Source organism: Platalea leucorodia (genome assembly GCF_965183815.1).
Source record: "Platalea leucorodia genome assembly, chromosome: 10".
Classification (NCBI taxonomy): Eukaryota; Metazoa; Chordata; class Aves; order Pelecaniformes; family Threskiornithidae; genus Platalea; species Platalea leucorodia.
Window position 1 is genome coordinate 9,624,045 of NC_138832.1, and position 24,894 is coordinate 9,648,938.

Sequence of the window (24,894 nt, forward strand, 5' to 3'; positions counted from 1 at the left end):
TCTGTCTGCGCAGGCTCAGGGAGGTGGCTCTTTGGACCCAGAGGTGGGAAGTTCAAGGAGGTTAGGCAAAGCTCATCCTAGAGACGTCGTAAAACTGTGGTTTGTGCTTTTTATGGGCTGTTTGAATCCTATTTCCAGCAAATTATATATATTCATGAACCGTACTCGTTCCTAGCTAGAACATGCATTTCACAGGGTCTATATCATCCATACCTGGAAGCTACCAGATTAACCTTAACTCTAGCATTTTTATCCACATACATTGAAATCGAAACTTCTGTATGGTAGGAAGTCTACATGGCTTCCCTTCCCTTCGAGGCTGATTGCCATCTGGTAATGCTAACTAGAAGATACATTTTGCTTTTTGTTTTCAGCTGTGATCTGTTCACAGCAGGATCCATGCCGTAACAGCAGCCTTTGGGCTCTCTGTAAATGGGTGTTACACCTGCATTTGAAAAATGTCAGCAACTAGCTGTGCTGTATTTTTTTTTTTATTGCTGTTATAAGTAACTTCAGACCAGCAGCTTCTTTGTACCCAACATTGTGTACAAATGTATGCTTGATGGCAAGTAGGAGTGCTAGCACAGGAGGGGTGCAGAGCACTAACTTTCCAGCATCCCTACAGGTGTTCAGAGAGGAGCAGAAAAAGCAGTAGAACTGGAAAGCCTTTGAGATGGGTTATTTCAGAGAGATGGGGAGGATGGAGGGCTGGCATTAGATTTGGGAGTCTTTGACGTGGCACAACTCAGTTTCCAAACAAGACAGGGAATAAAGCATAGGAGAAACTTTTATGTGACAACCCACAACAGCTTGGAAAACTGAGTTCAGTGGCAGTCTGGAAGGATGTACTTGGCAAGACTGTTCAGTTTTGTTTTGCTCTGATGACTTGAATGATGGCATAGAGAGAGTATGCTTGTTAAATTAGTAGGGTGCTCTGAGCTTGGGAGGAACTACAGACACTTTAGAGAACCAGAGTGGAGTTGCAGGTAATCTTGGCAGGTTGGCAAAGTAGTCCATAAAAAAGGGGTGTGAGTTCAATAAAAGCAGTACGAAATATTGCATTTAAGTGAATCAGCTGCATAATGCAGGATGCACATGGCCGGGTAGGCAGTAGTTCTGCAAAAGGCTTGTTGAGAGTAAACGAAAAATGGTACGATGTTAGAAGGAAAGAAAATGTCATGCAGGGATGTATAAGCAGCAGTGTCATCTGCAGGACATGTGAAAAAAACCTTTGTACCTGCACGGCAGTGGTAAGGGGTTAGCTGGAGTGCAGCACCCTGTGCATGCACACACGTCAGCAGGGGTGCAGGCTGACTGGGGGAGCAGCCTAATGAAAGGCTCAGAGACCGTGCTCATGAAGTTGAAAGAGCATGGTTTGCATAGTCTGAGGAAGGGGGATAGATGTGACTGCAGCCTTTAAGTATGGGCCCTTCCTCAAAGAGAAAGGGAATAATTCCTGTTCTGGCCCTCTGGGGTAAGACAAGTTTTAGGCTACGGTTGCAGGAGGAGCAAAACTGCAGTTGAGAATCAGGAAGAGTTTTACAGCTGCAGGAAGAGTGATGTGCTGGAGTCCCTTGTCTGGGAAATACACAAGTAATAGGTACAAAGAAAATAGGTGAAGTTGATCTGTGTAGGCCTAGGGGTGATGTGTCACTTTTCTACATCCTTCTAGACCTGCTTTTTAGGATCCTTGTAGGTGGGCTAACAGCCTTCCATGAGAACACATTCGAGGAGTGCTTTGTACCTAATTACACTTTAAAACCTCTCTGTAAAAGTGAGCTGCTCCAACACTCTGAGGAGAAAAGCATTGCTATTAAACAGAAGTTATATGATGTGCTGTGCCAGGGTCAATGTTCAAGGGAGGTTGCAGGGTTGTACTTCTCCCTGACTCGGCTGGCAGCATAACTTTTAACATTTCATTAGCCTGTAGAAAGGAATTGCAGATAAGGTATGCACAGAGCTAGGCTTTGAACTGCAGCGAGTGGCAGCTTGGCTGCATGAACACCTATCTGTGAGACCTAACACTTGCTAATGATCAGGGTGACTTGTTGGCTCCAGCCTCCTTTGTTTTCCAGTTGAAAACATGCTATTTCCATGCTATTTGTTGTTTGCCAAGTGGGAGGTGTTTGCTCCAGCAGTGTGAGGGACAGCTGTCTCCCTTCCTCCCTCCACCACAGCTCTCTACCTGTGCGGAAAGAGCAGTGCGATGCAGCAGTGGAGATGGCAGGATGAGCCACGCCATGCAGTGGAGATGGCGGGATGAGCCACGCAATCCAGCCGGCATGCTAGTTGCTCAGCACTGGAGCAAATTGCTTAGGGACGTAGCGAGCACGAACCACTTGAGTTGGGGTGGTGGATGGACAGTGTTCCCAACACCCTGGTGGTTTGCTTTCCTAGAAGGGTAACTTTGAAGCTGCAAGTCCCTGTAGAGTGGGCGAAGGACTTGGAGCTTGGGCATTACCAGATATGTCTGCCTCCCAGTATCTCTCTTTTCTTAGAGAGCAGATGGCAGTAGGGGTAGACCTGGAGCAGCATATGCTGCTCAGTACGTGTTCTTAGCTGTGCTGCATGGGCACAGGGCTGAAGCCCAGAGCTCCCCCCTTTCTGCCTCCCACTGTTGCATGACAATTCACGCTTTGTGGGCAGCTCTGCAGCCTGCTCTCTGCCTGCCCTCCAGATGTGGGGGCAGACACCGTGGTGGCTGAGGTTGTATTGCATATGTGAAAGCCATGCAGGCGTGAGGATCCCCAGCCAGGAGAAGGCCTCTGTGTGCATGGGCAGAGTGGGATGGAAAGCAGAGAGCATTTCATGCCTCAGTGCTGGAGCGGCAGGCACTAAGTAAGCAGGGCGAGCGCATCTCTGAATGTGCCTCCCCACTGAGTTCTTCTTGCGGGGGGTGGAAATCTGCTGCTTCATGCAGGGAAAAGTTATGCAGACAAGCTGTGTTTTGGTGCCTGGTTTTGTGCAAAACATGGAAATCCTTTCCTGCCTGGTCTCTTTTCATTCTTCTTGCTGTCAGTCATTGCACATGTCATCAGTGTCTGTGGAAAAGACAGCATGGTCAGGACACAAGCCTACTACAGCCTCCAGTGTGTGAAAAGCAACATTAGCTTAAAGATTTTCACATGAGAACTGCTAGTGATTGATGGGACATACAGTGCAGTCATTAAAACCAGAAACATGTGTCTGCTCTGGAACCCCTTGCTGGTGTCCAGGATTAAAGAGACCATAACAAACTGCATTACTGGTGCAAACGTGAGCAAGCCTTGGGTTTGTGCTGGAAGCCTTGTTTCTGCAGCACAGTTAAGCTTGCTTCAGCAGCCAGCGAGAAGAGAATTTGTGCAGCATGCTTAGGGTAGGTTCATCCAGCCTGGTACCGTACCCAGCACGCTCTTGTTTGCATCCTTCCGAGCTAGGATGCAGATGACCAGGTGCAGCCCAGCAGACTGCAAACAGCCAGGTGTAGTGCAGGTTTTTCTACTGGATTTAAGTGTGCGGCCATCAGTGCTGCACTAAAAACAGCTGGCTTTGTTGCACTGCAAGCTGCTGTCACGTTAGCTAGTGTCAGATGCCAGCCATTTACAGTATGCGCCATCACAGCATGACTTAAGTTGGCAACACAGAGTCAATCACATGCCAGCAGCCTACTGTAAGGGTGGGGGAGTGTGTGGGAAGAGGGGGGGAGAAGATACTCTTATAAAATCTTTTAATGATTTATTTTTAATATCCATTTTTCAAGCCTTGGGAAGTGCAGTCCATATGCTTTTCCCTCCTGGCTGTAGTTGGCAAAGCAGCTGATGAATATGGTCCTTCACACTCCTTCCATTTTGCGAGGAGCCAGAAGATACAGCTATATTTAGCATGTTACCAAGGCCAGCAGCAGAGTCTGTTGCTGGGTGGTGATTCCCTGGCTGCAGGCTCACGTGCCGCCCAGGACAGGGTGGGAATGTGCCTTCCCTGGAGTCAATACTCGTGCCAAATTAACAGCAACAAACTCCTCCGGTTACAGCAGGATGGCTGCACTGGTCCCAGCAGGCTCAACACGCCACTCGCTGACACAGGTCAGTCTCTGAGCACCGTGCCCCTTCCCGAGACATGCAGCAACCCATTCCATGTGCTAGGATGGTGCTTTTTGGTGCAGTGCTCAGCTTGGAGAGTGCCTCAGCAGGTTTCTGTGCAGGGCCCTGGGACTGTCCTGTGCCCTGTGCTGAGCATTTGGTGTGGTGGAGCCACAGCTAGTCCCTGCAGCAAAAGTGCGCCTTTTAGTGTAATGGTGCTCATCTGAAACTTATGGGCTTGACTCCTGTTGTATTTTCTCATACTGTATTCCTAGGCCACCCAGGTATAAAACGGAGTTGTCCTTATTTGTCCCCAGCCCAGTATCCACACAGCAGATTTGCTACCAGTTCCCTGTTGTTTTCCCTGCTGTGTTGCAGCTGGTACGGAGAAGTGAATAATGGCAGTTCCTTTGTCCTTCTGGTAGCTTTTGTAGAGCTGAAATTGGTCTTGAAGAGTGTCTGTGTTGCTGAGAAGTGCTGAGAACTGTGGGCGTTGTGATGGAAGTGTAGAAGAAGGGATCACCCCTACCAGTGTTGGAGTTCAGAGGATACTAGAGATGCCCATTGCTTTAGAGCAAGACATCTTGAAAGTTGTTTCATATCTGGATGTCTAAACTGGGAACATTTTGTGTCAGTCTCAGTCACATCATCAGTTCCTAAAATTCATTGTCTGAGAGATGAAGAACCTACTGTGGTGTTGGAGAGGGCAACCAGCTGAGCTGTGGCTTCTAACCTGTCCTGGTGAAACACAGTAGTTGATGATGCTCAGGATCAAAATGATGGCGAGGAGGAGCTAGACTGAAGGTGTGGTTTTAAATCCGAGTGCAGCAGGGATTCATTTAGTCTTCCTGGAGCCCTAGGCGGCCTGACTGACAGCCGTGCTGCACTTCACAGCCTTCGCTCTGCAGCAGCATCTGCACAGCTCTCAGTTCCTTGCAGCTACGTGTCCTCATTGAAGCCAGTAGCACTCTTTGTGGGTACTGGTTTCTGCTCACAGCTCTGTCTGCCAGATCAAGGCCTTGTGCTGTATGGGGTTATTTTGTTGGTAATAAAAACGTTCTGTTTGTAGAACCCCCTGTTGGAATTAAACAAACTCTGTTTTGAGAAAAAAGTAGAACAAAGCTTCACACCAAGCTGGGGTGGCTGGTATCAATGACATGCAAAATTTCAGTTGGAATAGCAAAGTTCTTTTCAAGTTGAAGAAGGCCCTGTAAGTATTGTTTACAAAAAATAGTAGCTCTTCTCCATTCCTGCAGTGTAGAAACATCTACACAGATTTATTCCAAATTTGGTAGAAATTAGTGTTTTCCCAACCCAAAGCACTTGTGCCAAGTTTCTACCAGGAGGAATTTCTAAGGCTGATGTGTAAGCCCTTAAAGGCTGGAGCTTAGAATAGAGCAGCTGCCTGGCCATCGACAACCCGCTGCTCTTTGGGGTCTGCTCCTGGTCTGCAGCAGCCTGAGCAGCCCCACAGAAGTTGTGGAGGTGGGACGCTGCAGATGTGCTCTGAGCCTGAATGCTGGACTCTCGTTGGGTCCCAGGTGATGGGAAGGGCTGTGGATGTGGGCCCATGCAGCTGGAAAGATGCCATGAGAAGGATGGCCCAAACCTATCTAGTGTTGAGGAGTCGTCATCTTCCAGATTAATGCAGTTATTTACCTTGTAGTAGTGCTGGGCCCTCTGAGCACCAGCCAGCTGTGCTGTGCCATTTTACCCTCACTTTACACAGCTGTAAGAAAGTGTCTGGTGATGAAGATTCATGTCCTCGGGGCCTGTGAGCAATTAACTCACCGCTGGGGATCTGGGGCTGTTGGATTGCTGAGAAGCCAAAACAATAGCATTAAAAAGCCTCTTTCTTTTTGAGTTGGGTTGTTGGGAGCCACTGGACTCTTACAGGAGCAGGGCAGAGAGTTCCACTCCACAAAGGCAGGCTGCTGAAGTTTGGGAGTGTTTTTTCCTGTCCCAGTGGGTTTAGCCCATCACTTCTTGCATTTAACTATTTGCCTCTAAATAACAGCAGGGAGCCAGTAGTTTTGTTTAACTCTCTGATCTCCTTGGAGCAGATAAGAGAGGAGTCCTTTTCTCATGACACTCCATCGTACAGCCCCTTTCCCGCCGCAGACGGGCTCTGTAGCCCTTTCCCCAGTGAAACAGTTATCCTCGCCAGGAAAGGGAGCAGAGGAAAGCACACATAAGGCTTGAGGATCTTTGGCTGCTCTCCAGCGACCTGCCCCTCTCTTGGCACGTTGAGGAGCCTGGCTGGGGGTTCAAAAGCAGCCCCTGCAGTGTCACAGTGTCGGCTTTGTGCAGTGGTACCCAGACTGTCCGGTGATCCCACCCGTACGTTTGTACAGGCAGAGACAGGTCTTAAAAATCCCCAGGGGAGCATCCTGGATGCAGGCAGGGGGTTTCCACCCGTCTGTGCCCTGGGTGCAGTGGTGTGTAATGGGTGTACCCGCGTGGAGCTGGTTACAGGGTTACGGCTCTGCTGCGTCTGATCCTGCCGACAGGAGCAGGTATATGGGGTCACCCGATGTGCCCCTTTTTTGAATGCAAATTTAATCATATTGAGACTGAGAACTCAGTGTCTGGCCCTTGTCGAGAGTGCCAGAGACAGGCTGGGTAATGGATGGTTCTGCTCCTTTGCAGGCCGCAGGAACAATTATTAGTTATCTGTCGTGTAACAGCTCTGTCGTCCCCAGGCCTGGTCTTGTTTTATAAGTTATTTATAAAATTTATGCATAAAGTTGCGTAAAATGTTTCTTGTATTCTGTATGCCTCTGTTTCCTGAGGAGGGAATACACAGAGAAAGAGGGGAAAAAACCCTGGTTTTCAATAATGATTTCATCTTAATGACAAAGTTTGTTACTAGTTTTCTGTGTTCAGTGGACTATTGGTATTTATCTTCCTATGTCTACTTGCAAACACTATTAAAGCAAGGCACAGTTTATAGATGTTTTTTAAAAGTGATGGTCTCAGTTGATTTGAGGTGATCTGTAACATTAGCGATCCTTTGCTTTTCAGGCGCCACTGGCTTCCCTAGTGCTTATGTTTATTTGAGGGACTTTTAACAAGTGAAAGCGTGAAGGGGAAATTGTTTCAATTCTCCCTCCTGTGACTACCAGTGCTCAGCATCTGAGTACACGCATGTTGAAGATCAGAGGTGCTGCTTTACAGAGCTGTCGTCTTAATGTTTTACCCAGCACCGCTGGGGAAGTGGTGGAGACAGTTTTGTTTCTCGCTGTCTGGTTGTCAGGGCCAATTAAGTGGTCTGGTGTTGGGAGGGAGGGGAAAAACAACCCACACAAGAAAATGGGGAATTTTTGTTGTTGTTTCTGGAGCTGGTGCCACTAACTTCTGAAAATACTGGTATTTGTGTTAGGGTTTGTTTTGTTTTGTTTTTTTTTACAGCAATCATTTCAGCATCAGGAAGCCTAACTTACGGGTTTAGCTTGATAGTATACAGTTAGGAGAAGTCATGTTGCTCTTCTTTTGACCTAAGTATTGCACTTCTATAGAAAAATCACAAAACAGGCGCAATAGCTACCAAACTGCCTCTGCCTAGGTGATTGTGTTGTTACAGTAACCCAAACAATCCTTAATTAAATTTCTCTGGCTGCCCTGAGCGTTACATTCACTGAAATGCTGTTTCATTATGTTTTTTAGGGCCGGTGTACCCGAGAGAACTGCAAATATCTCCACCCTCCCCCACACTTAAAAACACAACTTGAGATCAATGGACGCAACAACCTGATCCAGCAGAAGACAGCCGCAGCCATGTTTGCTCAGCAAATGCAGTTCATGCTACCAGGCGCGCAGCTACAGCCGATTGTAAGTTACAGCAATGAATTGGGATCGCACTGCTCCACGTTTCTTTCCTTTTTGCTCAGGCGGTTGTTCATGCTGCACGGAGTTGGGCAGCATTTTCCAGAGGGATATCTTATGCTACTTCTGCATCTTCTTGCAAGCTGTGGCTTGCCTTTCCTCTGGTAACTAAGGCGCTGTGAGATGCAGGGCATCAAGTGGAAGGGTCTTGCCACCAGGTGGATATTTGACCAGTTAATTCATGTACATCCCAGAAGTCCCATGTGGCTCAGTACCAACGGATCCTATTTTGGATAGCTGTTTTACACTGGGGTGAGGATGCTGGAGTTCTTCCATGTGGTGGCAAGAGGCCGGTTGACTCCCTTGGACTACATGTGTTGTACTGGTGGGCTAAAATTGGGGAAGATGAATCCTACCCAGACCTTAATACCTTTTTATGTCTGGGAATGAGACCCATTTCACTGCAGTTGTCCCAGCAGAGAGTTGCGCTAATGTCACAGCCCTGTCACTCGTTTTTCACAGTAGTGCTGTTTTATACTAACAGCAGGAAAGATTTGTTTCTCTTCAGGTAAGGAGGGAAGCCTGTGAGAGATGGGTGTTTGCAGAGCAGGTAGTTCAGAGAAGCCTTCACTGCCTGCCCCTGCTGCAGCCTATCGATTAAAACAGGTTTTCAGGCTGGAGAACCCTGTTATGCCAGGGAGAGGATGGCTTGTGTCTGCTGGCTGCTGTATTGGGGATGGGGTGACATTTGTCAGCTGAGTTTGAGTCTGTCGCTATGTATATTAAGAAGTGTCAGAGGTCTTGAAGCAGCTCTTCAGTGCCGACATAAATAAGCTGCACATTTTTTAACCCAGAGCCCAATTAGGAATTCTCCATTTAAAGTCGGGGTTGAATATTTCTCCTGGGGCAACGTGCACATGATGTGCAGTTGTTGGGTGAGGTTCCCTGTGCTCTGCCACACGGGAGGTCTGACTGGATCCCTAGGACAGACTCTTCCAGCCTGAAGATGTGCGAGTCTGAACCAACCTGCACTTGGCCCCTTGGTGCCCCACCTAAAGCCTGGCTCCTCTGCCCAAATGAGGCTTCAGACTCAGCAGCTGCCACCCCAGCTTTGCCAAGCTGGAGTGTCTCTGCTTCATCCTCACAAGAGACCGGTGGAGGGTTCTTCCTTGCTGGATGCTGTTGTGCTGTTTGGTGTAAGAGCTTGCAATGAGGCTGTGTTTCAGGAGGGGAAGTTGGCCAGTGTCCCTCCATGATGGTGTTCTGCCACCGTACCGGGGCATTTCCCCAGTCTGGCCTGTTCCTCCTGTCTTGTGAAGGCTCTTCCATGTTCACCCTTACTCTGGTCATCCTGCGTGTATGTTAGCAGCTTTATTTTCACCCTGCCGTATAAACTAGGAAAATGCTGTTTATTCTTCCCATTTCGAAGACGGAAAAGTGAGGCAGAAGAGAAAACGGGCCACAGAAAAAGTCCTTAGTTGCTCTGCACCTTAAGCTCTAATCTGCTGTAATCTTTGCACCTCTTTTTGTGGAGTTCACTTTTCACGAAAGTACGTGCGCATGAGAAGGAAATCCTGAATTCCCACAAAATGGTAGCACTGGTTTCCTAGCCCTGTACCAAAAGCAAACCTTTCCTGTTTGGGGTTTTCCTCTGTGGGGAATTCACAGTGGATGCTCTTTGGCTGGCTATTCAAAACATCTTCGGGATTTCCTCTTTGGAAAGTTCCCATCTTCCCATTTTGCAATCTTGCAGGTCCAGTTCACTCCTCCTGCAATTTCACTCCTGCCTTTTAAATTGCCTCTGAGACTGAATCTGTCGGTTTGTCTGGTTAGTGCTCTCATTTCAGAGGTAACCTTATCTGATGAGAAAGGTCCCTGGTTTCTAAATTATGCCATGAGAGAGACATCGGCAAAGTAGAAAAATAAAGATTTGTTCTGCAATGACTGCTCCCTTCCTGCTTTCCCACACTTTGCTCAGAGTAAACGAGCCCTTGGTCTAATTCCTGCTGCCTGACTTGTTCCACACCAATTTCAGGACAAACAAGAGATTGCTCTTTCACCTGCCTTTGATTTCCCAAAGATGCTGCCAGTGGAAGCAGGCTTTGAGAATTTTTCTCTCTAAATGAGAAGGGTGGGGCCTCCTTCTGGCTACACATGAAATTCTTCAAAGCAGAAAGTATTATATCAGATGCAGCAGCAGAACAAATCCCATGTGATCAGAAAGCTGATCAACGGGATGCCTGCTTAATTGGGATGCTTGCCAGAGACAAGATTTGGAACAGCGTGCTTAATAGCTCCAAACAATAGCTGAACGCTTAGACATTTTAAAGTGCATTTTCACCAAAAAAGCTACTGTGTTTTTAAAAAAAAAAAAAACCACACACACACAAAACAAAACAAAACAAAAAACCCATCACCAAACCACCAGCACTTGACATAGCAGTTTTTCACCACGCTTGCTGAAATGGCATTGAATGTGTCTGTCTGTGAGCTTGCATCTAAACATTCACCAGCAGATCTTCTTACACCACCGCTGACATCCAGCAAGAGTTAATCTTCCCGTTGAACCAAGAGCCAGGACCCTGATGATGGCTGTTTAATGAATGTGCTTCTTGGAGAAGAACCGTGTCCCAGGTGGGCTGCCTGCTGCACGCTGCTCACGGAAGCCTACTAGGTGTGAATTAATGGTTGCTAGTGTGAGCTTATTTCTCGGAAGTCTCTGGTTGCTCTCTGTTGCTGCTAACCATTCGTGCGAAGCTGAGAGTCACATGAATGTTTGGTGCCCATGATGCCGTTTTAAACAGACTGCTTCGTACAGCACTTTAAAACAAGTCAGGCAAGGACATGGAGCAGACTATTTGCTCAGCATCGTATATTTGTCTGGGAGAGACCTTGGAGAGACCATGTAGGTGCCAAGTAGGAAGATTCTGGTATTGACTTTTGAAAGTCCAAAATCACCTTGACTGCTGGCTTTGGTTGAGCTGTGCTGGAAGCTCTCTGGGCTGGTTTTGTGCCTCTGTCTCTGTTAGACTGTGTAAAAGTCAGGTTTAAGGTGGGTAGATTGATACGGAGAGCGATTTTGGTCAATGCTGTGTCTCGTTTCTCAGATACGGTCACTCTGAGCCATGTGTGCGCCAAAGTAAGACCACACAAAAAGTGCTGCACCCTGGGCCTGATCCCTACCCTCTCCATTCTGCTTTGTCCCTTTGCAGCAGTGTGAGGCAGACTTCTGGAGCTGGCTGTGGAGGTGCTTCAGCACTGGCTCCGAATTGACCTGGTGGAGCAGGGCAGTGGTTTGCATAGTGCTGCCCTGTTTTAGCAGTTGGATAGAGCAGGGCAGTGCTGACACACCTGCCTCTGCTGCTGCCCTGGGAAGCTATTTCCCTGCTCTGAGCTCTCTTTGTTTTCAAGCTCTTCATCTTTTCTTCCTGTCAAGGTCTTTGTAGCCAGGACTATCTTGACAGCTCTGAGTCACCCACGCCCCTGAAGACAACCCAGACTTTAACCCAGCCTTGCGTCCCCTCCTGGGCCAGTGGTACCCTGCTGCTGCCCCTCGGTGCTGATGGAGGGGTTAAAGCACAGAGTGACCAACTTGCTCGACCAGTGATGCTTGGAACAAGTGCTGGAGCAGATTTCAACAGGTGTTTTGGGCATGTTCCATGCAGCAAAAACCTAATCTATATCTCAGCCTCTAGTCAGAGACAGTGCTGTGGGGCGTTAACACCGACTTGTACACTACAGCAGCCCACAAATGAGATACCCTTTGAGCTAGGAGTGTGTCTTTGTGATCTGATTGAGGAAATGAGCATCTGTGGTGGTAGGTAGCTGGATGCTTTGGCCCGTTGGATTCACTCCAGCATGCTCAGCCTTCAGGTTAGAGGAGTGGTTTTACAGCCAGCCCCATGCAGTTGCACTGGAGGGGAACACAGGTTTTTGCTTTTTCTAAACAACATCAATTATGTTTTCAATATCAGGGTCTTCAAACTTGTCAGTATGAGACCTTTATCTTACATGTTTCTATCACCAGACTGTAATAAAAGCTGCTGCTGTTTTTTGTGTGCTTTCCATGTGTAGCTGCTTAGCAGTGACCTGTCTCCCCTCCTTCAGGCCATCAACACTTCTGTATTTATACCGAGTCTCTCATTTTCAGGCTTTCCCTTTTTAGGGTCTGAGGTAACTCAGAATCAACACTTGCTGGCTGAGGCAGCGCTTGTGTTCGACAAAACACCAGCCGCTCCTCTGCCTTCCTCTTCACACTCGCTCTGTGTTTCATCTCTAGCTTTAGCACAATTTCTGCTAGGCAAATTGAATGCAAATTCTAGTTTGTTAACAAAATCAGCTGTTCCAGGTTCTGTCACCACCAGTGGTGACAAATGCCCCTCCCTGGGATGGTCCCTTCTCTCTGCTCACGCCTTCAACCCAACCGTTCCTGTGCTCGGGGTCTGTGAGGAGCTCAGAGCTGTCAGAGTCCTTGGCAGCCCTCCCCCGAGACATGTTCTCACAAGAGCCATTTCAGCTTCTTTCTTCTTTTTTTTTTTTTTTTTTAAATTCTTACATGCATTTTAATACTCAGTAAAGTAGTCTTGTGAGCTGTTACCAGTGTGAACTCCTCTGCTGCTGCACTGTAACCTGTTTCCCTCTGCTCAGGAATTACTGGTAGTGTCTACATGTGGTTAATAAAAGGTAGTTTGCAAGGAAACCTGGCCTTGTATTTCCTGAATTTGCAAGAGCTTTAAGGGGGGCAGCAGGGGTAAGTGTTGATGCTTTCAATCTGGGTGTTTTGCCCTAGAGCACACCAGCATCTCAGTTGGGACTTTTTTTTTTTTTTTTTTTTTTTTTTTTAAGTGTACAGTCATAATATTGATCTGTCAGATCTCCTGGCTGGGTGCAATCACAAGAGGTGGATGGGAGGCATGTTGAGGAGAGCAGTACTGTTTGGAGTAAAAATTACAGTTGGGCTCTGGCTGCAAGGAAGAAACTCACTCAAATTCCCTCAGGACAGGCCTGGCACAGGGGACCTGCACAGACGTAAAGGGAGGAGAGATTTGGCTGGCAGCATCTTTATTACTGGTGCTGATGCATGAGCCAAACTGGATTTCCCAATCCAAGACAGGCAGTCGGGGCTGGCAATGAGCGCAGCCCATCTTTTCCCCTCATCAGCCACAATAAATACAGAGCTCCCTGATGCCAGCTTACAGAGGAACAGTTTTCAGTGCGTTTAGCACTCTTCAGACTTAAAAAACCCCAGTGCTTGGAGTTTTGACGTGTTGAGCGAGGTCTGCTCGCTCTCTGGGTGTGCATCTGCTGAAAATGCCTGCGTGGCTGCTGCGTGTCGGTCCCGGGCCCGCGGGCAGGGTGTGGAGCAGAGCCGTCGCTTTCAGCCAGCGGCACCGGGTGCAGGGTTCAGGCGGGCAGAAGCGGTTGTGAAACCTTGGGAATGCAACAGCAGGTGCCAGGGCATGGCGATGAGTGAACAACCAGTGGCAGCGATAAAAACCTGTTCTGCTCCTCTGTGCACCCCTTTGTAGGTCTCCAGGATCGTGGGTAGACCCTCAGTTGCTCTTTATGGACATCCTTCCTCTGCTCTTTTCAGGTTGGGTTCAGATCACCTAGCCCTTGCCAGTTGTTCCCAGTGAGGAGAGGAGCTGCTTTTGAAGGAACAGCCTTGGAGATGGGGACAGTGTTTCAGGGAGCAGGACCTGCCTCCCAGTTTGTAGTGTCTTTGGTGGACGGGCTGGTATATCATCTCTTGGCGAATATTTCACACCTCTTCCCACCGATTTCTGGTGAATGCACTCAGTGTGAGGTGTTGCAAGCCCCCAGCCTTCCTCCCTGGCTGCATTAATGCCCGGGCATCCTCTGCTTGAGAACATCTCCCCTCCATCTCAGAAACAGCTAGGTCCTCAGGCTGGCTCCTGGCTGTGTTCAAGCCCAGGCAGGGGAAGCCTGCCTTAAAGGATCTCCTGAAATTTTGGAGTAATGTCTGTGCCACACCTGCTCTGTCAGGATACCCAGGGCTCATGCTGTATTGGGTGCTGGAAGCACACAGGGTAGATTTGCCCACACATCTGTGCAAGCCACGTGTGCTGCAAGGTTTGAGCTGCTATGGGTACACAAAATGAGTGCTGGCAATGTGTGTTGGGCCCTAGCATAAACCCTGTGCAGACTGTCCAGGCTGGAGAAACTCCTTAAAATAGCATTTACAGTGCGAATGGTGGCAGAAGTTCAGCAGATGCTGCTGTAATTACTGGTGTTCGCACAAAAGAAAACAGTCTAATGGATGCTGCCTTCTCACTAAAGTGCTCAGGGAGCCACAGCATTTGAAGATCCTTAAAGAGCTTTTCTAGCAGCAAAAGGTGTAAAATGTCTGGGAGCCACAGAGAATTGAAAGAGAGAAGAAAATGATTTAATAAAAGGCCATGGACTGGAGGATCTCTGGGTTTAACGGTTAAAGTCTCCCATCAGCTGAAGTGGGGCTTGACTTAGACTCAAAAGAAGGAAAATTGGAAATCTCTCCCAGAGAGGATTATTTGGTTCTGCTGCACTTAAAGCACCCAGCGCTGCTGATTCAGGAGGCTGTGTCTCCTTGTTGTGGAGGAGGAGGTGGGATGTACGCTGGCAGTGACCTGTCATCCCCTTTCTCATCAGCTCAGGAGCTGCTTGCTGTCACTCTGACCTTAGGAAGGGGGCATCATTAAGCTAAATACAGGTTAGGACAGCTTGGCTGGTGTTACTGTGGGCTAGCTTCTTCCAGATCACAAGCGAAGTGTTTCCTAGCTTATTAAAGTACTGGGATGAAGATGCCATGGAGAAACACGCTGTCCATGTGTGATTTCTTTTAGAAACCCGCAGGACTAGAGGTACAAAAATAAAAGCAAGGAGGGGATGATGTGTGTGGCCAGAAAAACGCCCCAGGCTATTTTGTAAGCACGCTTGCATTTATTGCCAAGTAGAGGCTCTAGCTACCGCGGACGGCATCTCGTACGCCTGCAAATGTGAGCAGCTTTAACTCAGAGTTCACAGTGGAGCAGGTGACAGAAGGGAAAATAAAAATAGCTGCAAGTCACAGGCTCCTTTCCCTGGGGGCTGCTCGAGCCCCTGCTACAGGAGCAGGAGTGCTGCCTTGCAGGCTCCGGTCTTCGAGGTGGGTAGGGGGGGATTTTTCATCAGCTGGAACTGGTCTCATTCCCAAACTCACCTCAGATCTGGTGCTTTAAAGTCTCACAAACTCTCTGGCTGTAGGAGTTGTTCACAGACCTTAAACTGAGCACCCACTTAGGAGCTTTGTGTGGTCTCGCCTGCCTGGCAGAACAGCGGCTCCTTTCCCAGACCAGCAGTCTGGAGCAGTTCAGGCCAGGTTGCTGCTCTGGCCACCGGCGCTGAAGCTCTGCCACTCTTGGAGGGCCTGCTGAACGCGATTTAGGGGTCAGAAGCAGTAGTGATCTTTATGGGTCATTGTTCTGATGGGGACATCGCTCCTCACAGCATAGCTGGGGTCCTGAACCTCGTGCTCGCCCACCTGGGCCACCTCATCTGGTAGGCTCTGTCCATGGCTCTTCCAAGCCCAAGACCCACCTGCTCTTGCCAAAGCCATGAGGTCTGGCACGTTGTAACACTAGTGAGTTTGATGTCCTCTTGCTGCCATTCACACAGAGTGTAGGGTCGGGATACTCCTGCAAAGTTGTTTTTGCCTGGAGGCTGTTGACAGCCTGAAATAAACCCCAGATGTGCAGAATTCTAGATCTCCCAAGCGTGCTGTAGCAGCGATGCCTCGCCTGACTCTAAATGATCCATTTGTCTACCTGAGCCACGCTAGCCACGATAACGTGGAGCTCAGCGCAGGCTGATAGTGAATTCAGCCACGTAGCTAATGGAGTTGCGTGCTTCCAGGTCCTGAAGCTGCAGCTTGCCTTGAGGTCTCTGTATGGCATTGCGGTGTAGATGTACAGAAGCTGAGACATTTTTTTGGGAATAAGAAGTCTGTTTAATTTGGGCCTGCCCTAATTGCTGGCATGAAATCCTTAATTGTGTCATTAAACTATAAAGATCATCAATACGCTTTGATCTGGCAAATAAAGATGCCTTGTGTTCAGGATGAGTCACAAATCTGTGAGTCAGGAGAAGCGAATGGATCGCAAGAAAATGGCGATAAATGAATAGATTGGAGAGCACAGCATTTTGAAGTTGGTAATCGAATTGTCTGAAAGGATTGAAGTGCTGCAAGGTTTTGGGTAATCCATGACAGCTTTTTTACTAATATTTTGTTTTTCCTCTTTCTGTACACAGACAACGTTTCCTGTGACTCCATCGCTTGCAACAAGCCCCACGATGGCTTTTAGTCCCTACCTGAGTCATGTTTCTCCTGGGATGGGCTTGGTTCCTGCAGAGCTTTTACCAAATACTCCTGTCCTGGTTTCTGGAAATCCTACTGTTACAGTACCAGGAGGCTCTGCTGGGCAGAAACTGATGCGTACGGATAAACTGGAGGTATTTGGATGTCTGATACGATACTGCTGATGGGAATGAACAGGGCATGTGGGCCCAGCTGTTGCTTTCTGCTAGAATGACCTGATGCAGCACAGTGCAGAGTTTAACTTACAGCTTTCCTAACACAGGGCTGCTGTTCTCTGCTTGAGCAGACTCTCGTGTGGGGCCTGATCCCAAATCCTTGGAAGTCACTGGAAATTTGGGAGCACTCACTCTTCTGATTTCACTGAGTGTTAGAGCAGGGCTGGCATTGTTGTTTTCTGTGTGTGATCTGCCACACTTAAAAAATGCAAGTGGATGGTCTACCGTTTCACTGAGTTGAGTGGGAGATGTTTTGGAAGTAACAGACACGTCCCTTGTCTTGAGATGGGCTAACTGAGCTCCTACAGAAAGCTTTAAGCATTACACTGTTGGGAATGCTGGGTACGGGGCATTGGAAAGACGTGTGTGTCTCCCCCCCCACCAGTTGGCTGGGCATGCTGGGACTTAGCGTTGGAGGAGTTGTAAATGTCTTTCAAACCCTAAGCAGAGGCTCTGCAGGAGATAAGGGCTGAGGACCTGAATTCAGAGGCCCCTGCGGGTGCAAATTTGTAACACAGGAAGGTAGCAGAGAAGGGTGTAATTTCAAAACACATTGTTTTGCGTTATGTACTTTATATTGCCGTGCTGATTGCTTCCGTTCTCACATGACGTCTCACCTTTCCCCACGCTCAGTCTGATAGTGCACTGGTACATGATGTATACTACCAGCTATAGTCCTCGACAATTTATCTTGGTCCCTCAGACAAGGAAACCACGCAGATCCATTTTGTGAAACCTTTTTCTCTACCTTTGATGCTTCAGTGCTCATAACTTAAAAGGATCTGCAAGATCTTTGTAAAGCTAGCAATTTCGGTAACACCTTACAAACATGTTGCAGTGTAATCAAACACACCGTCCTGTAACCCCAGGGTCAGAGTTTTATTGTGGAGGGCAGTGAGACTATTTACGTGAAAGAGGCTCCTCGTATTTAAGAAAAGGTACTTGTTGCAAATAACAGCAGCATGCAACATTTCGAATTAAATGTCCTACCCAAGAGTGTGCTCCATAACAAATACGTAATCCAGCTGAGACACAAATGGTAGAGTTACTAACATTTAATCTTTAGAGGCAGGGGAGGAATCCTGAGCTCCAAAAGTCTGGCAAAACAACGCTGACTTCTGGGGTCACTTTCCATTCTGCGCAAATTCTGTACTTCACTTGCATTTGGTAATTGGCCTTGGTAACGTTGTGGGGTTTTTTTGTACCCTGAACCAGTTGTGAGTAGCACCACTTGTCTCTGTGACTGTTGGCATATGTGCTACCCAAGATCATCATGGATTTAGATTACACACATAGTTTAATGTGGCCAACTGAACTGATGTTGTGTTGAAAATACTGAATGAAGAGTAACGTGATGTCCTGCTCAACAATGTGACTTTCTTTTAAGGTTTGTCGAGAGTTTCAGCGTGGAAATTGCACACGTGGTGAGAATGATTGCCGCTATGCTCACCCTATAGATATTGCAATGATAGACACAAATGAAAATACTGTTACAGTTTGCATGGATTACATCAAAGGTCGATGCTCTAGGGAGAAATGCAAGTACTTTCATCCCCCTGCACACCTGCAAGCCAAAATCAAGGCAGCTCAACACCAGGTGAACCAGACAGCTGCAGCTGCAATGGTAAGTAGAGCTCTTCTCAAGCTGTATTTCCATTGCTAAGAGATTTCATTTGTGTCATTTGTGGAAAAGTAGAGTGCTTTGTAAATGGCTGACTAGAGAGCTGAGTGCATGCGCAATACGAATCCCATCTCTTCATCCTTTCTATGTGCTGCTCACCATAGCATGAAGCCCTGAGTGGCACAGTCCATCTCACCAGTTAGGGACGTGGTGGCAAACCCTGTGATTTTCTGCCGTGACTTCATGAGGTGACATGAATGCAAGTACAGCAGCAAACACCTTCCCTGGCTAAGTCATAGCTGTCAGTTTAGCTGTCAGTTTAGCTGTCAGTTTAGCAGTCATTCCTCAGTACACAATGAAAGCAAAGAATATCTGTCCCATAATACTTTGCATCCTTTGCAGGGAGATCCTGGCTAGTTGAGGTCAGTAGCAAAATTTCCACTGACTTCAAAGCAGACAAGGTATCAGTTGTTCAAGCCTAGCAAACTGAGCAGCCTTGTGCCTGATAGCTTTGCCAAGGCTTAGTGAAATGACAAGACTCAAACCAAAGGTGACATCTTGACCTCTTTGATACTTAGGACCTGGTAGAGATGGTCCCACCTGCATTTTAATTTGAATTGTGACTTCTACTACCTACAGTTCTAAAAACGAGTCAAAAAAGACTTACCAGATCAAATTCCTAGCTAGAGTAAATGTTTGCCATTCCGTTGAATTCAATTTAATGGCACCTGTTTATTCCAGAGATGAGAGAGCTGCGGCTGTTCAACCTGGGGAGGGAAGACGAGGCTCAGGGGGATCTTACCATGTGTATAAATTCCTCATGGGGGAAGTAAAGAAGATGGAGGTAGACTCTTCTCTGTGGTGCCCAGTGAAAGACAAGAGGCAAAGGGTACAGAATGAAATGTAGGAAATTCCATTTAAACATAAGAAAAAATTTCTTTATCGTGAGGGTGATCAAACACTGCAACAGGTTGCTCCATCCTTGGAGATATTTAAAACCTGCCTGGATGCAGTCCTGAGCAAGCTGCACTAGTTGATCCTGCTTTGAGCAGGGTGTTGGAGTAGATGATCTCCAAAGATCCCCTTCCAACCTCATCCATGCTGTGATTTTTTTTTTTATTTATTTTTTTAATAACTAATATTGAAAAGGTTCTTGCCTCCTTTTTGTTTTACAAGTAAGGCTACTAAAATTTTTCTAAATACCTTTATTTTGAAGACAGTAAAACAGGTCGCTTTTTGTTCATGGCGAATTGTAACGCAAAATCAAGAAGATTCTAGAAATTGAACAACTGCCCTCCTTGTAGCATCAGTATTACCTGAAATGTGATTTGAAGAACCGGTTTATGCTGCAGTATTTAGTTGTCCGGCACAGTTTGTTTAATAGATTTCTTACTATTTTTATTATTGTTGAAACAACAGCTCAGGTCTGTTGAAAAAGAACCTTCTGAAATGAAACTCAATTGTTTTTTATAATTGAATCTTTACTTTTTCACTAATGATCTAGGACACTGCTACTTAACCAAAGCCAGTGCATGCTTTATTCATGCTGCTGGCTTCTCTTAAAAATGTAATTAACCTTATTTGTATACTGTTAACTAGAGCCTTTAAAATATTTATTGATGGCTTGTTGCATCACCCCTGCTACCAAAACAGCTTACATTATTCATTGACTTTTCAAGGTTTGATGCGTTTACTGTACCTGTTGAGGAATAAGACTTTAATAAAGGGAAGAATGGTGCCCAGTTTTCTTGGATCGAAAAACATATGCCAGACAAATGGGTGTACCTTCTAAAATAGATTTGGAATGACTTCAAACCTAAATTCAGAAGATATTTCTGAGGGACCCAATCTTGCAGTTACTCAACATGCACAAGTAGTAGCTTTACTCACTCCTACTTGTCTGAAGTCTGTGCAGCACAGCCAGATGAACTGGGTCAGGCTCAAGTTCAGGATGGCGCTTAAGCCTGTGCTTGAACCTCACTTCTTTCCCGGTGGTCTTTCCCTTGCCACGGCGCTCCTGCTGACCTCCCCGTGGTGTGTAGCTGCAGAATTAGGGTTGAAGCCCAGCACAAGTCCACCTGCAGGTGCTAATCCCCGAGTGCTCCTCACCTGCTGTGCCAGCTGCAGTGAAGATGCTCTAGAGCACCTGTCCCATGATGATATTTCTTTACTTTTAAAATTTACTGAGGCAAAATAGCTGACTAGCCGCTAGGCCAGGTAACTACTCAGCCACCCAATGTTGTGCATGCCTCATCTTTTTAATATATTGTATAATGCATTCATTTTTTTAATTTTTTTTTTTCTGTTCGCCTCCCCCAAATGTTGCTCTCTCTTGACACACCTCTGCTTGCTGTTTTTGTTACTGTGCTTGACCCCCCTCCCTGGCCCATTGCCATCATGTGCTCGCTGCCTGCTAATTAAGACTCAGCCAGCTGTCAGATCACTGAAGCGACCGCTCGAGGCAACCTTTGACCTGGTACTTGGACCTTTCACCTTCTCGCTTTGCACGTAACCATCTTAGTCTGCATGAAAGCCTTCCGCACTTGGTCTGTTGTGTTAGTGCCTGGGGAGACTGCCCATCCCGGTCAGAAATGTTGCAGTGTCTGTTCAGACATGCCGATCCTGCACCCTGCACAGCATCCATTACCGTCTGAGCTTTGCCTACTGAAACCCGGATGCATTTTGGAGGTGGTGAATAATCTTGGGAGGAGGCAGCGCTGGGTTTTGAGGTGTTTTTCCAAACAGCAACAGCTGTGGAGTCGTGAGACGTGGTGTTTCGGTGAGAATTGAACTCATTAGGTCTGCAGCGTGTTGGATATGCCAGAGGACTGGGTGGTGCAGGACAGATGGCGGCCACTTTTTGTGGTACGCCCAACAGCACAGCTTTGCCTAGCAGTGTCATGCTGGTACTGCCCTGCAAAATGGTGTTCTGTGCAATGGACACAGCACAAATTTAGGACCTCTCCGGTCCTGGTGGTTCCTGACATTAAGAGAAGCAGAGGGAGAGAGCTAAGCAGCACCCATAGAGATCTGTGCTGGGAACTGAAGCGAGTGCAGTGCAGGACTTTGATCTCATGTTTGGTAAGCTGGGGAGACAACTGCTGCTGTAGCTGGCTCTGTCTCTGGTTCCTGCCCCCACACCGCGGTGGGACAGTGTGTCAGCAAAGGGACCTCGCTGTGGGTGCCTTTTGCTTCAGGCACAGGATCCGCTCCCCAGGCTTCTGTCTGCAAGCTGTCTTCATATAAGCTACCTTTGATTATTTTCTGAGTTTCAAATATGTTTTACCTGTCTTTGTGACACTCATAGGCAAAAGCCATCCTCCCAGTCTGCTGTCAGTCCTGGCTCCATAGAAGACAACTCTTTCCCATTCACCCCAAGTAATGAGGGATCCAATGCATCCTACAAAAAACGGCTCCTGTGGCCCAGCTATAGGGGGGAAAGGGAAGAGTGGACACAGGGATGCCCTGAAGCCTTCAAGCCGGTGTTGCTCCCCATTCCCAGAACTGGGAAGCAGAGGCTGATCTGCTCCCCTTCCCCTCTGAAAACTTGGGTTTGGGTTTTTTAAGTACTCACGAGGCTTCCCTGTTGGAGTTTAGACAGCAGCAATAGGAATTCTTGCTAGGGATCGGCTTCCGCCAGCAGTTGTGGTCTTACGCTGTAAATGATGTGACAGCCTCTCACTCCCTGGTGCTCGCGGCTGCCACAGCCGCATCCCCAAAGCCAGCGTAGGCCTGTGCGGTGCCTCGCTGCCCTCTCCGAGAGCCACCTCTCCAAGGAGACGCGGTCCGGCAGAGGATGGGAAAGCCCTTTAACTCCCCTATCCTCCCGACCTCCCTTACTTAACCAAACCCCATCACATAAGTTACTTTTAATAGTCTTCCTGCTCTGAAACATCTGAAGGTTTACAGCTGCGTTGTTGGAATATGTCACCTCCTCTGAACCCTTTGGGAAGGCTGCGCCAGAGAAGGATTCACAGTGGTGATAAGAGCCTGTATAACCTTCAGAGGAAACTGCTCACATTGCTTCTGCTGCTTGCCAGGGAATGAGTGCTACCTCTGCCCTCTCTCAGATGATTTTCTATTTGTTGTGCCTTGGACCGAAGCAGTGAGCCAGATGTAGACCCAGCCCCTCTTTGCTAAGTGCAAAGGGGTGAAAGTGTGATCTGCTCCCAGGAGATAGCGATCTGAGGGGAAATTTGAGGTGCAATTAAATTGTTTGTTGCAAAGATTTAATCCAGTTCTGGTCTTGCAAAAAATAAGAGAGGGTTGTTAACCAGCACGTGGGAAATTTTGACTTTGGCATGCAGTGCGTTTTTATCTGTCAGTCATGCTGAAAGATTGCTTTCCATGCCATGCAGAGAAGTGGCACAAACCTTTGTTCAGATGTTTGTGTTCCAGCAGGAATGTGGCTTTCCCAGCCCAAAAATCAGAGAGTGCCTGGCATTTTTGTAGTGGGAATTTTTCATTGGGATCAGTGCAAGCTATCACATGGATACTGAAGTGAATTAACCCTTTCACCAGTGCAGATGGTCTGATCATGTTGCATAGGTTGCATAACCATGTGCGCACACAAACACACAGGCAAAAAAGAAAGTCAGAAAAGATTACTGTCCAAGGTTACTGCTACATCTGTGATGGTCAGAGCTTGTCCAGAGGGAAATCACAAGCAGCAGGATGAGGTAAACTCACCAAGTGAGTTCTTTGCTACAAGGATTTAGTCTAGCTCCTGTCCTGCAGTGGGGAGGCACTTGCTGCAGAATTCAGTAAGGTCGAAATGTGGTAAGGAGTCTCCCATTGCCTTTTGTAGGTGCTGCAGGACATGCTTGGGGGAATCCTTCAGAACCAGGACATGGTACAAGACAGAAACGTCCCTCCATGAGCTGTTAAAATTCTAGCAGGTCCTGAGACTGTTACGGAAACGCTGGCCCGTTTCAAATGAGACACACTTGTTTGCTCCAGTGTCCTTGACAGATCCCTGTGCAGGAGCTGTATTGGCCCAACTTCATCACGTGCAATTTTAGACACCTTTCCCAGGCATTTGTAGATAGACCTTTCAGTGAGTGTGCTCCTGACTCAGGTCTCTTACCTCAACGCAAGGGCTGGAGACGTGGTGAAGCCAGATCCTTCTGTCCCCCTGGGCCCTCTTGCACCTTGGTATCTGAAATTAGACAGGTTGGCAACAGGGGGAGAGCATCTTCAAGGCATGCTCCTGTACAGATGCTCCCCCAGCTGCTGGGGTGGGAGAGGTGACCCAGAAGGCTGTGTCAAACCAGAAGCAGACTGAGACGGGCTCCTGCCTCCTGTGCCCGCAGAGCCCGTGTGGCAGAGCTGCCTTCAGGTTGCACAGCAGCTGCTGTGGTGTGCTTGTTTCTTTAGAAGACTCTGGAAATGTTGCATTTATTTGGGTTTCTCCACCCAGCTGCTGTTTGGGGAGCAGTAGTGGGACTGCTGTAGCTCCTTTCTCTCCCTTGCTCCCAAGGGGCTATAGCAGGGGAGGAGGAAGGGTGATGTTAGAGAGGCGATGGGGTATGGGCCTTGACATCCCTATGGCCTGTTGGTGGTTGTATGCTCCCTCTGACTGCAACGCTGGGCTCAGGAATTGTCCTGTAAAAAGCCAGGACATCATGGCGAGGTCTCAAAGCCTTCAGCTGTTCTGCTTTTGGCACTGCCATTAAGGGATAATGGGCATTTTGGGGTGGTGACAGCCTTTGGCCAAGAAGCAAGGAGTCAAAAGTCCATTATGTGCCTGGCACAATTGCTTTGCTATAATTAGTAATTTTTTTTCTGAGGCAGATTTTGGAAGCGTCTGAAAAAGAATGTTTTGCAATCATGCACAGTAAGGAGCATGAATTTAAGCAGCAAGTTCTTCAGTCACTGGAGATCTGTAAAACACCTCTGATGTAAGTGGAGCTACTCCAGTCTCTACAAGCTGCAAATCTGTCCCATGCCTGGAGGGACATTCATATAGCAATCATTAAACAGGCGAGATGTAGATACAGTCAGATTTAACATAGATATCAATGAGGGCTTCCCTAGAAATGGAAACTCTTAGATCTTTATGTAAAAGATCTCATCCTAAAATACGGATCTTAAGCAAAAGATTTTGGTGTCTCTGTCTGAGAATGTTCTCCCGTGTTGGACTGCTGTCTTTTGGTACTAGCCAGAAGAAATCTGGAAAGATTAAGTCCTAACGCTGGCACTGGATGCCTGCTAGCATTAGTAGAGGATGTGTGCATGTCTGAGGGCAGTTTTTGAAATACAATTTCTTCTTCTAATTTTCTTTTTTTTAATATTAAAACCACCCAAAAGCCACCACATGTATAGAGATAGGATGGAATAATGTTTTGCCTGGAAGTATATTGCTTAACATTTCTCAGATGAGCAGTCTCCTATAGCAAATTAATTTAAAGTGAAACCTGTTTCTAGATGGTGACAAACTGTTGCAAGCTTTTACTTATATTCAGTTGTGTGTTAATCTTCATAACTCTTTAAAATCTCTTCACTTGTGTCCTTTTTTCCGAGTACTGTGTGTTTGTAGCCTTAACCCTTCATTAGCTAAACCTCCTCCATTACCTACCCTTCACTGTCACCTATTAAAAAAAAAAAAATAGGAGTGATAACCCTATTTTTCGGCCATTGCTTTGCTACATGATATAGACTAACACAACTAGGCATAAATGACCTGATTCTGCATGACTTCCACGTGCGTAAATCTCATTGACGTCAATGGGAGCGTTACGTGCAAAAGGACTGCAGGGCATAATTAAAAAGGACCCTTTTCTATCACAATGTGGAGAAAAAATGTGGTTTCTACTTGGGTAC

At 47.3% G+C, this 24,894-nt stretch overlaps 1 protein-coding gene across 8 annotated transcripts in view; it reads left to right on the plus strand.

Moving 5' to 3' along the window:
- MBNL3 (muscleblind like splicing regulator 3) overlaps positions 1-24,894 on the plus strand; it is a 97,160-nt gene that overhangs the window by 54,775 nt on the left and 17,491 nt on the right. For 7 of the 8 annotated variants that reach the window (XR_014229414.1, XR_014229415.1, XM_082323586.1 and 4 more), the window contains exons 3-5: positions 7,725-7,889; positions 16,170-16,370; positions 17,839-18,075. Coding sequence is in view for 6 of the 8 variants with exons in the window: in XM_082323586.1 (XP_082179712.1) it covers positions 7,725-7,889; positions 16,170-16,370; positions 17,839-18,075 (603 nt within the window). In the remaining 2 variants the exon portion in view is untranslated. Of the gene's footprint in view, positions 1-3,995; positions 4,062-7,724; positions 7,890-16,169; positions 16,371-17,838; positions 18,076-24,894 lie in introns of those variants that run through there. The other variant, XM_082323591.1, reaches the window with a different exon arrangement.